At 51.6% G+C, this 18,146-nt stretch overlaps 1 protein-coding gene and 1 long non-coding RNA gene across 18 annotated transcripts; both read right to left on the reverse strand.

Moving 5' to 3' along the window:
* Window positions 1-1,007: 1,007 nt before the first annotated feature.
* Window positions 1,008-17,441, reverse strand: LOC139602148 (calcium/calmodulin-dependent protein kinase type IV-like). 17 transcript variants are annotated; one of them, XM_071451721.1, is made up of 14 exons: window positions 16,459-17,253; window positions 15,910-16,040; window positions 12,569-12,647; window positions 12,243-12,305; window positions 8,902-8,984; window positions 8,748-8,820; window positions 7,777-7,867; window positions 7,610-7,684; window positions 7,034-7,109; window positions 6,025-6,151; window positions 4,774-4,926; window positions 3,780-4,040; window positions 3,592-3,668; window positions 1,008-3,552 (listed from the first exon to the last, which is right to left on the reverse strand). In XM_071451721.1, exons 1-14 carry the CDS (start codon window positions 16,459-16,461, stop codon window positions 2,961-2,963), a joined length of 1,884 nt encoding a protein of 627 aa, XP_071307822.1. In that variant the 5' UTR covers window positions 16,462-17,253; the 3' UTR covers window positions 1,008-2,960. The 17 variants fall into 17 exon arrangements, with proteins under 17 accessions (XP_071307822.1, XP_071307808.1, XP_071307815.1 ...); XM_071451707.1 differs by adding an exon at window positions 17,297-17,441 and having other exon boundaries at window positions 1,008-4,040; window positions 16,459-17,011; XM_071451714.1 differs by having other exon boundaries at window positions 1,008-3,395; window positions 3,450-4,040; window positions 16,459-17,256.
* LOC139602165 (uncharacterized) lies at window positions 9,745-12,236 on the reverse strand. Its single transcript, XR_011683119.1, has 2 exons — window positions 10,438-12,236; window positions 9,745-10,407 (listed from the first exon to the last, which is right to left on the reverse strand). It is a non-coding gene; the product is annotated as an uncharacterized lncRNA (long non-coding RNA).
* Window positions 17,442-18,146: the final 705 nt, after the last annotated feature.

Consider the following 18,146-nt stretch of genomic DNA (forward strand, 5'->3'; position numbering starts at 1 on the left):
TCATATGGCGGTTTGGGCTGGCCGGAGCTCAGAGCCCGGCCATGGGCAGGAACAGCGTTGCGAAAAATGCGTATTTTATGATCAGCTTTTGGCAAATATTCAAATGAATATGATACGTGTTATGTTAGGGTTATGCGGTATTAATTTATGTATTAAATTATGCTGTATTAATTATTTAAGTAGTGGGTTAAATATAGTTTAGGTTATAACACCATGTAACTATGTATGTGGGATATTTTTTTTAAAGAAAGGAATGAGGTACTCGCACCAGATAGCAGCCAATCACTTGTTTTTAAAAATTTTAAAAGTTTAATGATAATAAAATGGTTATAAAAATAGCAATGTAATTAGAGTAATAATAATTTGGACAGTTTGGATTAGGACAATATGAGACAATAAAACAAAGAGTTATGGACGTCCAGGTACCTCTTTCTGGGCAAAATAAGCCCGAGAAAGGACACACATTAACAGAGGATTAACCCTTAAAAGCAACAGCCTGTTGCATATTCATACAGCTCATGCATGATGCATCAATTCCATTCAAACACAGGATTCTGTCTGGTCAGTGTCAGCTTCTTCCTCTTAATCCTGAGGTATCTTCAAGGCTGAGCAAGGCAAGAAAAAGTTAATTTCTTCTGATAATGGGGCAATAAATTCTCTTTCTCTGAAAGATTCAGGTGTCCTGTGGCTGCTATCTGGTGTGAGTACCTCCTTCCTTTCTTAAAAAAATATCCCACATGCATAGTTCCTATTTTAACTGCAAAAACTACCTTTGAACTACAGAACTTCATTTACCCCCCTATAACAATGTTAATACAGCACTACAAATCAATACAACAAAACACACATAATAAAAATCTGCATAGAGCCATATAATGTGCACTTTTCACAAATTAGTTGAACTCCATCTTCTTTAAAAACTCACTTCCTTATCAGCTTAGAGCACCAACCCGTTCCATCCCAAATCTTTAGATTTTTAAGGAAAACAGTGAACACAGAGCCCACACTCAGAGGTTGGATGCTTTATTCACTGTCTCTACTCAGTCATCAACACCTGGCTGGCAGAACTGTCACCACCACACTGCAGCACTCACTCAAACACACTCTGCAAACAGACCAAAACGCACCTCCCCACCAGGAAACACTCCCCACCAGGAATGGTTTTTTTCCCATCTTTAAATACAGATACCTGTGGAATAATAATAAGAAGAAGAAGAAATAAACTCCAGTTCTGGTTTGGTTTGCAGGCCCCCTCCTTCATCCTTCCACTGCTGGAGATAGTTTGTGTAATTGATTTGTCAAGTGTAATTCCCATTTTACTGGGGATTCTGCAACTGTTCCTCAGCCTCTTCCCTGCTCTGCAGGCTCTGGGGGTGCCAGCCTGGCCCTGTGAGGGGCTTTAATCAGCATTTCATGTCAAAGGATAGAAAATAGTCTTTAAAAGCTGTGTTGGGGAACAACAAGGCAGGGTTCAGGTCCAATGACACAACACAGAGCTGGAGCTGAACACCCTGCAAGGCTCAGCCCTCAGGGCTGGGAAAAGGAGAGGGGAAAACTCCTGCCAAAAATGCAAAGAAAAAGGGGGAATTTCCCTGTGCTGCAGAGTCCCATGGGATCAGGGGCTTCATTTCCCCCTGGGACACCTCTCTGGGCAGCTGCTTCCCCACAAAAGAGCAGCTCGAGTTCAAAAAGTGCAGCTCTGGCCAAAGCCCCTCTTGAACACCCCATTTCTCTGCTGTCTTTGGCTCCCCAAACCCCACTGAGCTCCGGGCTGGATCCTCCTCACTCTGAGCTGCTTTGATTTCTGTTTGTGCTGGAGAAAATCCCCAAACCCATTTTTCCTCCCCCTGCTCTGACCTCAACCTCCTGCCCCTGCTCTGTCACCCTCAGGTCCGTCACTGCTGCATCACCTTTGGCAAAACATCCAATTTTGGTTGTTTTTTTTTTTTTTTTTTGCCCTTCCCGTCCCAGCTGCTCAATTCTGCACCCCCATCCTGGGGGAGTGAACCTCCTGTACAATTTTGATGGGATTTTTACCCTGAACACAGCGTTCTGAGCCCAAAGTGTGGGGGTGCAGGTCATGGTTGCTGCCTTAGGGCTCAAGCCTGGCAGGATCCCAGCAGCTCTCTGCAATTCCCACATGGAGTATGGCTTTTGCTGGCTGCTCACTTGCTCTCTATTAAAATCTGTAAATGGTCACCTTTTTTCCTGCCTTAAAAATAAAAATAATTTTCAACAAGTTTGTCTGCTGATTTCGTTAAAAAGTAAAAATTAAAAAAAGGTATAAACTCACTGATCTCCCTCAGGGAACAGCAATTGCATGGCAAAAATCTCACAATATTCAAATTCCTGTATTAGAATTGTGTCAATCCTGACCTGGAATGCCAAGGGGAGGCTGGACCAGCATTCCCAGTCTGTGACCACCCCACCACCACCAGCAGGGATCCACAGCAAGGCTGAAGGTGGGGAACACCCAAAAAACACAACCCAGGGCTCGGGAATGACAAGGGCAGCACTGGCATGGGCTGTTCTCCAGAGAGGATTGAACATTTGGGGTCAAAGGCTCCTAAAACCCCTCCTAACACAGCAGCAGCCCCACAGCTGGGCTGGTGACAGCGCTGGACATGTCACAGCTATGGCAGAAAAATAAAAAACAAAACCAACTTTCAGGATTATTTACAGGAACCCCTTAAAGACAACTCGCTGCCTTTGCAGGGAAAAGTGGGAGAAATCCTCTTTGTGCCTCGATTTTTGGGATCTTCCCAAACCATGATGGCCCAGACTGCTGCAGAGTGGGAAGAAAAGTCACTGCCATGTCCCCTCAGCTGGTGGGGACAGACAGAGGGACAGCGAGCGGGGCTGGCAGGACACGACACGAGGATGTCCCAGGACGTGACACGAGGATGTCCCAGAGCCCAGAGCAGCAGCCAAGGCTCGGCGGTGCCACCACTGTGGGGCTGTTAACTGTCACACGCAGGCCCTGGCACGGCCACCGGGGCCACCACGGCGTGGTCACTCTGGACCATGGACATTGGGGCCACATCGGGGTGGTCACTCTGGAATATGGTGGGGTGGTCACTCTGGAACTTGGCCACCGGGGTCACCACGGGGTGGTCACTCTGGAACATGGTGGGATGGTCACTCTGGAATGTGGTGGGATGGTCACTCTGGAACTTGGCCACCGGGGTCACCACGGGGTGGTCACTCTGGAACATGGTGGGGTGGTCACTCTGGAACTTGGCCACTGGGGTCACATTGGGGTGGTCACTCTGGAACGCAGCAGGATGGTCACTCTGGAACGTGGTGGGATTGTCACTCTGGAACACAGCCACCGGGCCCAGGGTGGGGTGGTCACTCTGGAATGTGGCCACTGAGGCCACAGTGGGGTGGTCATTCTGGAACACGGCCGCCGGGGTCACATTGGGGTGGTCACTCTGGAACGCAGCCACTGGGCCCTCAGTGCAGTGGTCACTCTGGACTGTGGTGGGGTGGTCACTCTGGAACGCGGCCACCGGGCCCAGGGTGGGGTGGTCACTCGGGAACACAGCAGGATGGTCACTCTGGAACGCAGCCACCAGGCCCTCAGTGCAGTGGTCACTCTGGAACGTGGTGAGATGGTCACTCTGGACTGTGGTGGGGTGGTCACTCTGGAACGCGGCCACCGGGCCCTCAGTGCAGTGGTCACTCTGGACCGTGGCAGGGTGGTCACTCTGGACCGTGGCAGGGTGGTCACTCTGGACCGTGACCACCAGGCCCACATCGGAGCGGTCACTCTGGACCGTGGCAGGGTGGTCACTCTGGACCGTGGCAGGGTGGTCACTCTGGACCGTGGCCACGGGGCCCACATCGGAGCGGTCGCTCTGGACCGTGGCAGGGTGGTCGCTCTGGAACGTTCTGAGCTCCGTGCCGGCCCCGGCGCTGCCGTTCCCCGCGGGCTGGGCCAGGACCCGGGGTCCCCCCTGGCCGCGGCCGCTGCGGGAGCAGTCGTGGTGGCCGTGGTTGCCCAAGCGGCTGGAGGCCACCACGGCTTTCATGGCAGCCTGGGAGAGGGGCAGAGGATCAGGGAATTGTGGAATGTTCCGAGGGGATCACCCAGCCCAAAATCCTGGCCTGGCCCAGGACACCCCAACAATCCCACCTCAACCATCCCACCCCACAATCCCATCCCCACAATCCTGCCCCAGCAACCCCACACCACAGTCCTGGCACCACAATTCCATGTCCCAACAATCCCATCCCCACAATTTTACCCCAAAAATCCCATCCCAAAAATCCCAATCCCATCCCAACAATGCCACCCCAAACTCCTGCAGCCGTGGCAGCCTCAGGTTGAGGGAATTCAGTGCCCAGCACACTCAGGGGAGGAACCTTTCCCTAAAATCCATCCCAAAAATCCCCTGGCACTGCCCCAAACTGTCCCTCTGTACCCAAGAGGGTGCTGCCCTTCCAGGCCATGGATGGGGACAGTTATCTCTGTCGCTTTGATTTTTTAAGATTTTCTAAGTTTTTTGATGTTTGTTACAAAAATTTATAAACTTTTCCCCACCCTTTTTGTAAATAACTTCTCATTTTGCATTCTTTTATGGAAGAAGGGAAATTTGACAGACTGTTGGTTTGTTTCGTGTCATTGGAGAGGCGGCACTTTTACTTTTTAATCCACTGTCACTTTTAGAAATCCATGAAATGTCAGAGGCAGAAAATAAACTTCCCTTTCCAATGTCCCCTCCCTGTGCTGTCACACGTCCCCGATGGTGCCAGGTGTCCCCTCCTCACCTTCAGTTTCCTCCTGGCATTGAATTCCTGCAGTTTCCTCTGCGTGCTGTCCATGTGAGCGAATTTTGCTGCTTTCCCAGTGACCCAGGGGTGCTGCAGGGCCTGGTGAACCGTCAGCCTCTTCTGGGGATCCAAAACGATCAATTTCCTGACCTGAAGGCATCAAAATGGCTATTTTTGGTTATTTCGTAGTAATTCGCAGTAAAATGAGGATGATTGTAATTAATATATAATATATAAATCATAAAATCAAATGAATCATCAAAATAATCATAATAAATTATAAAATTTATCATAACAAATAATAAAATAAATAATAAAAATAAGGAAGAAAGAAAGAAGTAAAAAGAAAGAAAGAAGAAATTAAATAGAAAGAAATAGAAAATAGAAATAGAAAGAAATAAAATTAATCATAAAATCAGTAATAAATTACTAAATATTTTTAATCAAAATAATAAATTAATTAATCATAAAATCAATCATATAAAATAAGGAATAAATAAAGGATATTAAAGAAAGCAAGAGTGCATCATAATAAATAAATAAATAATGAATTCACACCAAAAAAATTAATAGAATTGTGTAGGAACTAAATAAATTTGATTAGATAAATATATGTAGTAAATACATGAAAATAAAAACATGAAATGCAAGAAATAAAAAATATGTGCTTAATAAAAGAAAAGAAATAAACAAATGCAATAAATGAAAAAAAATAATAAAATAAGTGAAACCAATAATGAAAATAGTGACAAATAAATAAATGAAAATTTGTCATAAATAAATGAAAATTTGTCATAAATACATAAACATAAACCCATATATAAATAAATATGATAGATAGATAAATAAATAGAATTAAAGAAATTAATAAATAAATAAAATTAAAGAAATCAATAAATAAATGGCTAGAAATTAAATCTTAAAATAAACAATCGAAATGTTATAAAGAAACAAATTAACTAATAAATAAAGGGATAAAAATGAAATAATAAAAGAAATCATAAAGATGTGGAAGAAATAAATAAATACAAATAAAGTAAGGGAAAAGAAAAGAAAGGGAAGGGAAAGGAAAGGGAGGAGAGAAGAAATGAATTAAAATAAAGTGACATAAAATAAAATAAATAAGATAAAAATAAATTAGAATAAAATAAAATAAAGTATAAAAATAAAATAAAGTATAAAAATAAAATAAAATAAAATAAAATAATAAATTCTACAGTTTGCCAAGCCCAGCAGTGCCTCACTCACCAAGTCCTTGGCGTTTGGGGACACCTCGTCCCACCAGGGGGACACGAACTCGTAGTCGCAGGTGAGGATGCGGCCGTACATGTACTGGTCCCCCCGCGGGTCAAAGAAAGGCTCGAAGCCACAGAGCCTGGGGGGACAGAGCCGTGGGACACGGTGCCACCATCCCTGCCACCCCCCCTGTCACTGTCACATCCCCTGAAAAATCCCTTCCCCAGGATTTCTTCCCTTGGGAAGCTGAGGAGCCTCAGAGGAAAATGAGAACAGTAATTTTCTGCTTGCTTCGCCTGTGTTTTGCTGCTCTGGAATGTGGTCGGGAGATTATTTACTAATTAGTCATTGTTTGATTGGTTTCATGTGAATTGTTTTTATTTAATGACCAATCACAGCCAGCTGTGTCTGGAAAAAAAAGTCACAGGTTTTCATTATCATTCTTGTGAAGCTTCCTGATGCATCCCTTCTCTATTCTTTAGTATGGTTGTAGTACAGTATTTATAATATAATATAATATAATATAATGTAATATAATATAATGTAATGTACTATAATGTAATATAATATAATGTCATATAATATAATATAATATAATATAATATAATTTTATAATATAAATTTATATTATAAATTTATAACATAAATTTATAATATAAATTTATAACACAAATTTATAATATATATTTATAACATAAATTTATAAGGTATATTTATAATATTATATTTCTATTATATTGTATATATACCATAATATATACTTCTATTATATATACTATAATAGATTATTATATTATATTATATTATATTATATTATATTATATTATATTATATTATATTATATTATATTATATTATATTATATTATATTATATTATATTATATTATATGCCTTCTAAAAACATAGAGTCAAATTAATTAATTTCCTCCTTCCTCCTGGGAACCCTGCAAATTCAACACCCCCCAGCAGGGACAGAAGGGACAAAGCCCCCCTTGCTGTGTCCCCTGGCTGTGACACTCACAGGATGTAGGTGATGACACCCACGCTCCACATGTCCACCTCTGGTCCATAGGGACACCCGTGCAGGATTTCGGGGGCTGGAAGGAAAATTTGGGGGTCAAACACACCCATAGGGGGGGTCCCAGTGGAGAAAACCCTGCTGGGCACTGGCAGGTGTGGAGAAAAGGGATAAATGAGGAGACAAAGGGATAAATATGGAGGAAAAGGGGATAAATGGGGAGGAAAAGGGGATAAATGGGGAGGAAAAGGGGATAAATGGGGCACGGTCCCAGCTATTCCTGCAGTGAGGCCTCAGGCAGGAAAAACCCCCTGGAATGTCCCTCCCACCCCAATTTTCCTCTCCCCAAAATGTTCCTCCCATCTCTCCCACCCTAATTTTCTTCCCCCCAGAATGTCCCTCTCTCCTTCCCACCCCAAAATGTCCCTCCCTCTCTCCCATCCCAATTTTCCTGTCCCCAAATGTCCCTCCATCCCTTCCACCCCAATTTTCCTGTCCCCAGAATGTCCCTCCATCCCTTCCACCCCAATTTTCCTGTCCCCAGATGTCCCTCCAGCCCCGGTCCCCCTCCCCGCTCACCGCAGTACCCCGGTGTCCCACACACGGTTTTCATGGTGTCCTGTTCATCCACGATCTTGGAGAGCCCAAAGTCACCTTGCAGGGACACAAGGGAGTGGCAGTGCCATCAGGGAGGGGCACTGGGACCCCCAGTCGTGCCAGGACCCCTGGCCAGGTCCCCAACCCACCGATTTTGAGGGGTGCATTGGGGGACAGGTCAGCGTAGAGCAGGTTCTCCGGCTTCAGGTCCCGGTGCACGACCCCATTCTCGTGCAAATACTGCAAAAAAAAGGAAAAGTGGGGTGTGAAAAGGAAAGGAACGGCCTCAGACAGAATTTGGGAGGTGGCAGCAGCGACTGGGGACCTGTCACAAACTCGGGACCAGCTCAGGAACAGCCACCACTGTGGAGGATCCATTTCCAGTCAGGAGTTCCTGGTTTTTAAACCCTCTTGTTGCCATGGGAACTCTGGGATGCAGAGCAGCCCTGACCTTCCTCCTTCCTCCTCTTCATCACCCCTTAAGAGCAGATCCATCTTCTTCCAGTGGTGCCTTTGGGAGGCCAAGGGCAAGGGGAGAAATGAGGTGTTTGGGATGGGGGCAGCTCCAGGTGCTTCTCCCCAGGGATATTTGGAATGGGGGCATCTCCAGATCCTTCTCCTGAGAGATATTTGGGATGGGGGCATCTCCAGACCCTTCTCCCCAGGGATATTTGGGATGGGGGCAGCTCCAGGTGCCTCTCCTGAGGAATATTTGGGATCAGTGCAGCTCTGGGTGCTTCTCCTCAGGAATATTTGGGATGGGGGCAGCTCCTGGTGCCTCTCCTGAGGGATATTTGGGATCAGTGCAGCTCTGGGTGCTTCTCCTCAGGAATATTTGGGATGGGGGCATCTCCAGACCCTTCTCCTGAGGGATATTTGGGATGGGGGCACCTCCAGGCCCTTCTCCTCAGGGATATTTGGGATGGGGGCACCTCCAGGCCCTTCTCCTCAGGGATATTTGGGATCAGTGCAGCTCCAGGCCCTTCTCCTCAGGGATATTTGGGATCAGTGCACCTCCTGGCCCTTCTCCTCAGGGATATTGGGGATCAATGCACCTCCTGGCCCTTCTCCCCAGGGATATTTGGCTGCAGCCCCCCCAGTGCCACACACTCCCCGTTACCGAAACAGCCTCCAGGATCTGCTTGACCACGTTTGCCGCATCCCGCTCGCTGTAGAACCCCCTCTCCACGATCCTGTGGGCACACGGAGCCTTCAGCCCCCTCCATCCTCCTCCTCCTCCTCCCAGGATCCATCCCCCTGGAGCTGATCCTCACCTGTCAAAGAGTTCTCCCCCCGTCACCAGCTCCAGCACCAGCGCGATCTCCGAGGGCGTCTCGAAAATCTCCTTCAGCTTGATCTGGAAAACGGATAAAAATGAAATGATAAAATAAACAATCACCATGTTATGAATAAATAAAGTAATTAATAAATAAAGGGATTAAAAATGAAATCGTAAAAGAAATCATACCCATATGGAGGAAATAAATAAAATAAATAAAATAAATAAAACTGGAAAATGGATTAAAATGTGATCATAAAAGAAACAACCACAATGTTATAAATAAACGAATAAAGTAATTAATAAATAAAAGGATAAAATGAAATAATAAAAGAAATCATACCTGTATGTAGGAAATAAATAAATAAAATTAATAAAAATAATAAAATTAATAAAATAAATAAAACTGGAAAATGGATAAAAATGTGATCATAAAAGAAATAATCACCATGTTATAAATGAATAAAGTAATTAATAAATAAAGGGATAAAATGAAATAATAAAAGAAATCATACCCATGTGGAGGAAATAAATAAATAAAATAAAACTGGAAAATGGATAAAAATGTGATCATAAAAGAAACAATCACAATGTTATAAAGAAATAAAGTAATTAATAAATAAAGGGATTAAAAATGAAATCATAAAAGAAATCATACCTGTATGTAGGAAATAAAAAAAAAAATTTAAAAAAAAAGTAAGGGAAAAGAAAAAATAAAAGAAAAAAGGGAAGGGAAGGGAAGGGTGACAAGAGGGATTTAGGGATGTGGGATGTAGGATATGGGATTTGGGATGTAGAATGCAGGATGTGGGGAGGAAATTATGAATCTGACTCCATGTTCTTAGAGGGCTAATTTATTATTTTATGGTATTACATTCTATTAAAAAACGCTATACTAAAACTGTACTAAAGAATAGAGAAAGGGTACTTACAGAAGGTTTAGCAAGATACTAATGAAAAACCCGGACTCTCCAGAGTCCCACACAGCTGGCTGTGATTGTCATTAAATAAAACCAAGTCACATGTTGGATAAACGATCTCCAACCCACATTCCAAAGCAGCAAAACGCAGGAGAAGCAAGCAGATAATTCTTGTTTTCATTTTTCTCTGAGGCTTCTCAGCTTCCCAAGGGAGGAAATCCTGGCTGAAGGGATTTTTCCAGAAAATGTGACAGTGACAATGCAGGAATGCTGTGCTGGCAGGAGACTTTGACCACCAGGGAGGGTGGAAAGGGTTATTTCAGTGCAAACATTTCCTTCCTCTGTTTGTTTGGTTTTTCCTCACTCTTGGTTTGTTTTCACCTGAATTTTTTTGAATTTTTCGCAGCAGGCCCCACTCCCTTAACACAGATTAAAGATGAATCTGGGAATGTGCAGAGCCCTGATCCTCTTTACCTCTCTGAGCTTGTTTGGCAGAGGAGCTCCTTGAGAGCTTTGGGATTTTGCAGCTCCATGGGCACCTCAGAGTCCTGTGCAGTGGGATGGATCCTGATCCTGCACACCTGGCATGGATGGATCCTGATCCTGCACACCTGGCATGGGATGAGGGAGAGCCACACACACCCTGTGGGGTCACAGCCGCTCTGGGATCAAGGCTCTGGAAATGCCCTGCAGCAGAAGAGGCACCAAACCCTTGTTTTCCTCCTGACTTTTTGTGATTCAGCTCCCACACGAGCCCTTTGTGTCTCCACAGCCCATCTGGAATTAACAATTCTCTCTTAAAGCAACATCCAAATGCATTTTTTTTTCCTTTTTTTTTCCCCACTTTTTAAATATTTTTTTTTAATGGAAACCCAAGAATTTCATGCTTCTTAAGACTTTTGTGACACTGCGAATTTCATGGGGCTTTAATCATTCCCTTCCCAGGCTGGGTGACAAGCCTTGATCCCCTGCGGGGTGAGAGACACTATGTGGCAGCTTATTGCATTATAATAATACACAGAGCACTATAATTTTCCTATTAACTTCAAAAGTTTACAATCCTATTATCAGCCTCTGCCGAGGTCGGTGCTGCACGATAGCAGCAATAATGGAGCAGAGCTGCTCCTCTTCAAACATCACTTGAACGTGGGGATGAGCAGAACCCCATGGAAAGCTCGGGGATTTAAATATTCCAACAGGATGGATCCTCCTCTGTGGCTCTGAGGAGAGGGGAGGGTGGAAATTGGATTTTCTGTGGTGTTCCTGATAACACATCAGAGAGGAGCCTCTTCCCATCCACCTGGGCTGCTCCAAGGGTGTGATTCCCATCCCTGCGTCTCTCCAGATGTGCTGGGATGGGGGAAATGCCTCCATGGAAGCACCAAATTGTCCCAAAACCACTGAAACACCCCAAAACAGGCCCACACCGAGCTGCCTGAGAGGTTTAGAGACAACCTGTCCCCAGTGCTTTGGCCTCTTTATCTCTGGTTTTGGGATCGCTGGGATTTCTCTTGGCTTCATCTCTTGACGTGAAGATTTTGGGCTTCTCCAGAGGGCAAAACTCTGAGGATGGGCTGGGAGAAGCTGTGCCCAGGGTTTGGGGGATGCTGCAGCCTGGGGCAAGACAATGTCCCAGTGATGTCCCAGCGATGTCCCATTGATGCCCCAGTGATGTCTCAGTGATGTCCCAGTGATGTCCCAGTGATGTCCCAGCGATGTCCTGATCACAATCCCAACAGGAGCAGGGCCTGGCCCAACCCTCAGCCCCACAGCAGCTCCCAGGTGGCTTTTTCTGTGTCATTTCCTTAACTCAGGTGCTCTCCAAGATCCTTTTGCAATTTCCCAGAGGAACCATGCGGTTGGGAATGCCCCTTTTTTGGGAGGCCCCTGGCATTCCGGAGGGGCTCTGCTGGCCCTGGCTGGATTAGATCAGCTCCAACCCCACTCCTGTTATCCCTGGAGTGCTGAGTGGGCAGGACACAGCCCCAGCCCTGCAGCCCTGGCCTCCCCTTTTATCTCCCCTTCATTCCAGCCAGGCAATTTTCCCTGGGATTCATTTGATCTCCTCGATGGAAATTGCCTGCCTGGTGGAAATCTCAAGCCAGGGTGTGGGAAGGGGGAGGACAGGGGGGGTCCTCAGGCTTTGGATGTCAGAGCTGGGAGCTCAAAGGAGCTGCAAGGAGCAGGAATTTCACGTGGCAGAGAGAGGGGGCATCACCTGGATGCTGTGAGTGAGGCAGGGAGGGTTCAGGGGGTGCAGGCAGGGTTTTCATGGGGTGACGCCTTCGTTCTACACCAGGACAGGATGAGAACAAGGACACTGCAGCCCTTCCCTCAGCACCAGGCTGAGTTAAGGGCAAACCCAGCCCCAGCACCCAAAGGGAGGTGGCAGCCGTGTCCCCGGGGTCCTACTCACGATGTTGGGGTGCGAGAGGCGCAGCAGGACCCCGATCTCCGTCCTCACGATCTTTTTGTCAATCTGGGAAGCAGAGCTTGTGTCACCTGTGCTGCCAGACCCGCCCCTGGCTCCCCACATTACACCCAGCACATTTTATAGCTGTCCCAGAGCCCACCCCCAGCCCAAATCCCAGCGCTTTGTCCATGTGGGACCCCCAGATCGTGGGAGCAATGCCCGGTGCCAGCTCCACACCCGTCCTGGTGCCAAGGGGCAGGGAGGAGAGACAGCACCAGCCCTGCCCCAGCTCTCTGATGCTTCCCCTTCCCATCCCCAGCCCCTCTCACCGTTTTCTTCAGGATCTTGGCAGCGTAGGGAGCTCCCGTGCCCTTCTCCTGGCAGCTGAACACCACCGAGGTGGCTCCCCTGGAGGGCAGAGGGGACGTGAGGCTGGCACAGAGCTGGGGGTCCTGCTCCCCCTGTGCCCCCCAGCAGCACCTTTGGCAGTGCCAGGCCCTGGGAGCTCAGCGTGGATTCATCCCACTCTTCATGGATCCTGCCTTTCATGGATCCCCCTCCTCCTGCATCCCCAATTCCTGAATTCCCTTCTTATACCCCATCCCTTCATCCCCACCCCACATCCCCTTCCTCCTGCATCCCAAATTCCTGAATTCTCCTCCTGTACCCCTTTCCTTCATCCCCACCCCATATTCTTTTTCTCCTGCATCCCCAATTCCTGAAATCCCCCCCGTACCCCTCTCCTTCATCTCCACATCCCCCCATTCCTGCATCTCCCAATTCCTGAATTCCCTTCCTGTACCCCATCCCTTCATCCCCACATTCTCTTCCTCCTGCATCCCCAATTCCTGAATTCCCCTCCTGTACCCCTCTCCTTCATCCCCACCCCAAATCCCCCTCCTGATTCCCCCCTCTCCCGCACCCCCTCCTCCTGTACCCCCTCCCGCATCCATCCCGGCTTTCCAAGTCCATTTTAATTAAACCCGAGTCCCACGGGGGGTTTAAATCCTTAAGCGGCTTTCACGACGGGACGGAGCCGCCGCGGCGACAGCAGCGACGCTGCCGGGGCGCCACCCCAGCCCATCCCCGTCACCAGACACCGCCAGGTGACACCGCTGGGGTGACACCGCCACCGCCACCGCGTCCCCGCAGCCCGCGGCCATCTCAGCCCGAGTTAATCGCGTTTCCCGATCGCTGGACGGTGAAATCAGCCCAGCGCTCCCGGCCGCTCCGGGGCTCATTTGCAATTCCATCTCTCCCTGCCTGGCTCCTGGAGCACATTAATCCCTGCCCCCGAGTCATCGGCCGCGTTTTACCGCACTTTGGCTTCGCCGCCTTCTGGGACCGAGCTCAGGCTGTGCCTGGAGGTGCCCGGCAAGATCAGAGCCCCAAAACCAGCGATTTTCACACCAAAACCTCCCCTGAGCCCACCGACACCCCCTCAGGCAGCCCCTGCGCTCCCGGGTGCTCTCCTGAAAGGGGGATTTGTCTCCAAACCCAGAGCAGATTTTGCAGCTCATCCGGCTGAACTTGGGAACGGCGTTCCCATGGCAACGGCGGCGCTGGGTACCACTCCGGGATGCTGCGGGATCCCCAAGCTCCGACCCTGCCCAGCTCCAAAATTTCCTCCCTTTGGCCAAACGTTCCCCACGAAACTTCAGTTTACACATAAAAAGTGATTTGGAAACGAATTGTTGCAAGCTGGGAGGGGAGAGGAGGGGCGGCCACCGCCACCTGCTGCAGCTCAGGAAAAAGGGCAAAAGCTGCAATTTGACCCCAAAATGGCATCGCTGCTGCTACGACCGCCACAACAACGCCCTTCCAGCGGGAGAAGCCACCGGGTTATCCTTGGAATTTCCCAGCTGGGCTGGTCACGGGGCAGGACCCTCCACCCCCTCTCCAGAGCTGAATCCCAGCCAGGATCTGTCGCCTCTCACCCTCCCTTTACATTTTTTTCCGCACGGCCAATTCGCAGCCTGATTCCCGCCGCTAACGAGATCATTTAGGAGCGCTCGGCTCGGCGTTTAGGAGGGCTCGGGGTGGCTCCTGTGCCCGCTGTGCCCGCGGCGCTGCCCCTCACGCATCCCCAATTAGGGCAGCGCTCGGAATTCGCCACGCCTCGGCCCCGCCGGCCCCCGCAGCCGCCGCTCAGGGCCTCAAATAAATATCCCCAATCAGCCTTGCCTGCCACGGGAGATAATTGCATTTGCTTTCCAGATGAACTGGAAAATGTCGAACGATGGGATTTGCCGAGAGAGCCTGGAATGTGCGGCCGGGAGCAGCCCCGGGCTGGGTCCTCCCCGCTGTCCCCACGTCCCTCCATCCCTGTCCTGCTCCCTGGGGATTCCTGGCTGGATCTGGGTCCAGCCTTGCCAGGAGAGGCTCTGAGGGAGAGCTGTGCATGGAGAGTGGGCTCCCAGCAGCCCAAATCCCACCCAGATCCCACCACGCTGTGAGTTTGATTTAAATCTGGTGCTGAAACTGGATGGAGGGATGGATGGATGGATGGATGGATGGATGGATGGATGGATGGATGGATGGATTTCAGGGGCTCCAGGCCTGTCCTTCTGTCCTACATCCCTCTGTGCAAAGGCTGGGTGCTGCCCAAGCCCTGGGCTGATGTGGCCACACCTTGATACAAACCCTTAAATTCCTGCTTTCACCAAAACTGCTGCTTTTCGGGATGGAAACCCAGCCTGAGCCACCAAATCCCCCTGTTCTGAGCCAGGGCTCCAAGGCAGAGCTGCCTCCCCCCATGGCACAGCCCAGAGCCCCCACAAACGGGACCATCAACCTTCCCACTATGGCCCCCTGGCACCCCCGAGGGGCACCAGGACACGGGGATCACAGCCCTCAGATGGGCTCTGCAAGCCAAATCCAGAGTGAGAATTCAGGCTCTGGCGCTGCCTGGCCTTTGCAGGGGGCTGCAGCAGGCAGGACCCTCTCATTGGCCACCCCCAGAGCTTTGGGGTGCTCAGAGGAGAGATGGGTGCCCCCTGATCCCAGTGCCTTGGACATGAGCAATATCCACCTCCACAGGCCCAGGGACCCCCAGCCCAACCTGCAAACGCCCCGGGAGCTCTGCCAGACCCTTTCTGCAGCGTCACAGCACAGGCCAAGGCCAGGTAACACGAGAGGGGAGGGTCTGTCACCATCCATCCCCTTCCCCACCCTTCCCCAGCCCTTCCACATCCGCCCTTCCTGCATCCCTCCATTCTCCCATCTCTACTCATCCATTCCTCCCACATCCATCCCTCCATCCCCTTCCTATCTGTCCCTCCCTTCCTGCATCCTCCCCTGCATCCCTTCACCCCCATTCCCCTTCATCCACCCCCCCAAATCCCTCCATCTCCCCCAATCCATCCTCTCTGTATTCCTCACCCCTCCCCACATCCCTCCATCCCCTTCACATCTCTCCCTCTCTTCCTGCATCCTTTCCTGCATCCCTTCACCCCCCCACCCCCATTTCCTTTCATCCCCCCACCCCAAATCCCTCCACCCCCGCCCCAAATCCATCCCCTCTGCATTCCTCAGCCCTCCCCACATCCCTCCATCCCCTCCTGCCTCCCTCCATCCCTCTCCCCCCCAGGCCCCATCCAGGACCCGCTCCCAGCCCCGGGGGGCTCCTGCCCCTCCCAGCCCCTCCCCGCTCGCTCTCCCCGCCCGGTACCGTCCCAGCTCGGGGCCCACGACGTAGAAATCTTCCAGTGCCGCCTCCCGGTGGGATCCATCGATCCAGAACTCGCTCTCGCTCTTGGACGACGGCATGGTGGGCTGGGGGCTGCCAGCTGCCTCCAGCTGCTGGGAAGGGGAAAGGGAAGGGGAAAGGGAAGGGGAGCCCCCGGCATGGATCGGCGCAGCCCCCCCGCCTCACCCCCACCCAAATCCCGCCCGCGCTTCCCCGAGAGCCCAGATGGCTCGGGAAAAACCAGCGCTGGGGATTATCGAGCGCCGCGGAACCACAAATCCCCTTCCCACCCGGCACGTACGATGCCTTTGCCGAGATAATTCCCCCCTCTGTGGGATGTTTTCCCCCCCTCCCCGGCTTTTCCCACCACTCCCTCCTCCTTTTCCCACCCCATTCCCACCTGTTTGGGTCCCCCCCGGCTTTGCAGAGCCCGCGGACCGGTTCGCACCCCAATTCCTGCAGCCTCCCCCCCCTCCCCAGCCCTCCTCACGCCCCCGGTAATTTTGGGGGGGGTCGTGGCCCGGCACGTACCATTACCTGCGGCGCCGCCTCATCCCCGCCGCGGGGCGGCCGTGCCGGGGGTGGGCACGGGGGGTCCCGAGCCCGCGGGGCCGGTGCTGAGCCTGCCCTAGAGCCTCCCCGGTGCTCCCCAAATCGGGGCGTCACGGCTCAGCTGCTCCGGGGGCGCTTCACGGGGCTGGGAGGAGGCGGGGATGGGAAGATGGAGGGAGAAAGGATGGGAGGACGCGGGAATGGAGGGATGCAGGAATGGGAGGAAGGATGCAGGGATGGAGGGATACAGGGATGGGAGAACTCGGGAATGGAGGGATACAGGGATGGGAGGATGGAGGGATGCAGGGATGGAGGGATGCAGGGATGAGAGGATGGGAGGATGGAGGGATGCAGGAATGGAGGGATGCAGGGATGGGAGGATGGAGGGTTGCAGGGATGGGAGGACGCCGGCCAGCACGGATGCAGCTGCCAGGATGCCGGGATGGGAGGATGCAGGGATGCCGGGACACCGGGCAGCACCGGGAGGCGGCGATGAGAGGCTGCCGGGCTGCCGGGAAGCGGCAGAGCAGCGCTGCAGGGAGAGAGGAAGGTGGGGATGCGGGGCCGGGGCTGCGGAGCACCGGGACCCTCCCCGGCAGCATCAGCGGCTCCCGCCTGGCTCGGCCGTGCCACCCCCCGGCCCGGCGCCGCCACTGCACCCCCCCGCCGCCCCCCCGGGGCTACGGGACCCGCGCGGGGCTCGGGGGGAGCCCGGGCGGCCCCCACCCCCCCGCCCGCACCGGCCCCGCGGCGGGGGCACCCGGGAGCACCGGAACCCCCCGGTGCCGCTGCCCCCGCCCCGCAGCCCCGCACGCACCGGGGCCGGGCTGTGCCCCCCCCCCCGAGCAGCCGGAACCGGGAACCCCCCCCGGGTGCCGGGGGACGCGGAGCGGGGGGCGCGGGCGCTGCCCGGAGCGGCCGCACGGTGACGCCGTCGCCCACCGGATGGGAACGGGGGGGGGTGGGGGGGACGTGGGAAAATGGGAGGGGATGGGATTGGGATTGGAGAGGGATTGAGTTACGGGCCTGGAGTGGGAATGGGCTGGGGATGGTGGGAATGGCACTGGGAATGGTGGGAATGGCACTGGGAATGGCACTGGGATTGGCACTGGGAATGGTGGGAAAGAGACTGGGAATGGTGGGAATGGCACTGGGAGTGGTGGGAATGGCAGGAATGGCACTGGGAATGGCACTGGGAATGGTGGGAATGGCCCTGGGAATGGCACTGGGAATGGCACTGGGAATGGCACTGGGATTGGCACTGGGAATGGTGGGAATGGCACTGGGAATGGCACTGGGAATGGTGGGAATGGTGGGATTGGCACTGGGAATGGTGGGAATGGCACTGGGAATGGCAGGAATGGCACTGGGAATGGCACTGGGAATGGTGGGAATGGCACTGGGAGTGTTGGGAATGGCACTGGGAATGGCAGGAATGGCACTGGGAATGGTGGGAATGGCACTGGGAATGGTGGGAGTGGCACTGGGAATGGTGGGGCCCGGCTGGAGGAGGGGGATGAGCAGTGGAGGTGGGGGGGGTGAAATGGGATCAGGGGACCAGGCATGGGTGGGTTTAGGGTGGGACTGGGATTGGGGTGGGGCCAGGAACAGGGAATGGAGATGGGATGAGATTGGGCAGGGCTGGGACTGAGGCTGGGATGGGAGTG

This window comes from Agelaius tricolor, unplaced genomic scaffold (genome assembly GCF_023055355.1).
Source record: "Agelaius tricolor isolate 1412-34295 unplaced genomic scaffold, bAgeTri1.0.p SCAF_33, whole genome shotgun sequence".
Lineage (NCBI taxonomy): Eukaryota > Metazoa > Chordata > Aves > Passeriformes > Icteridae > Agelaius > Agelaius tricolor.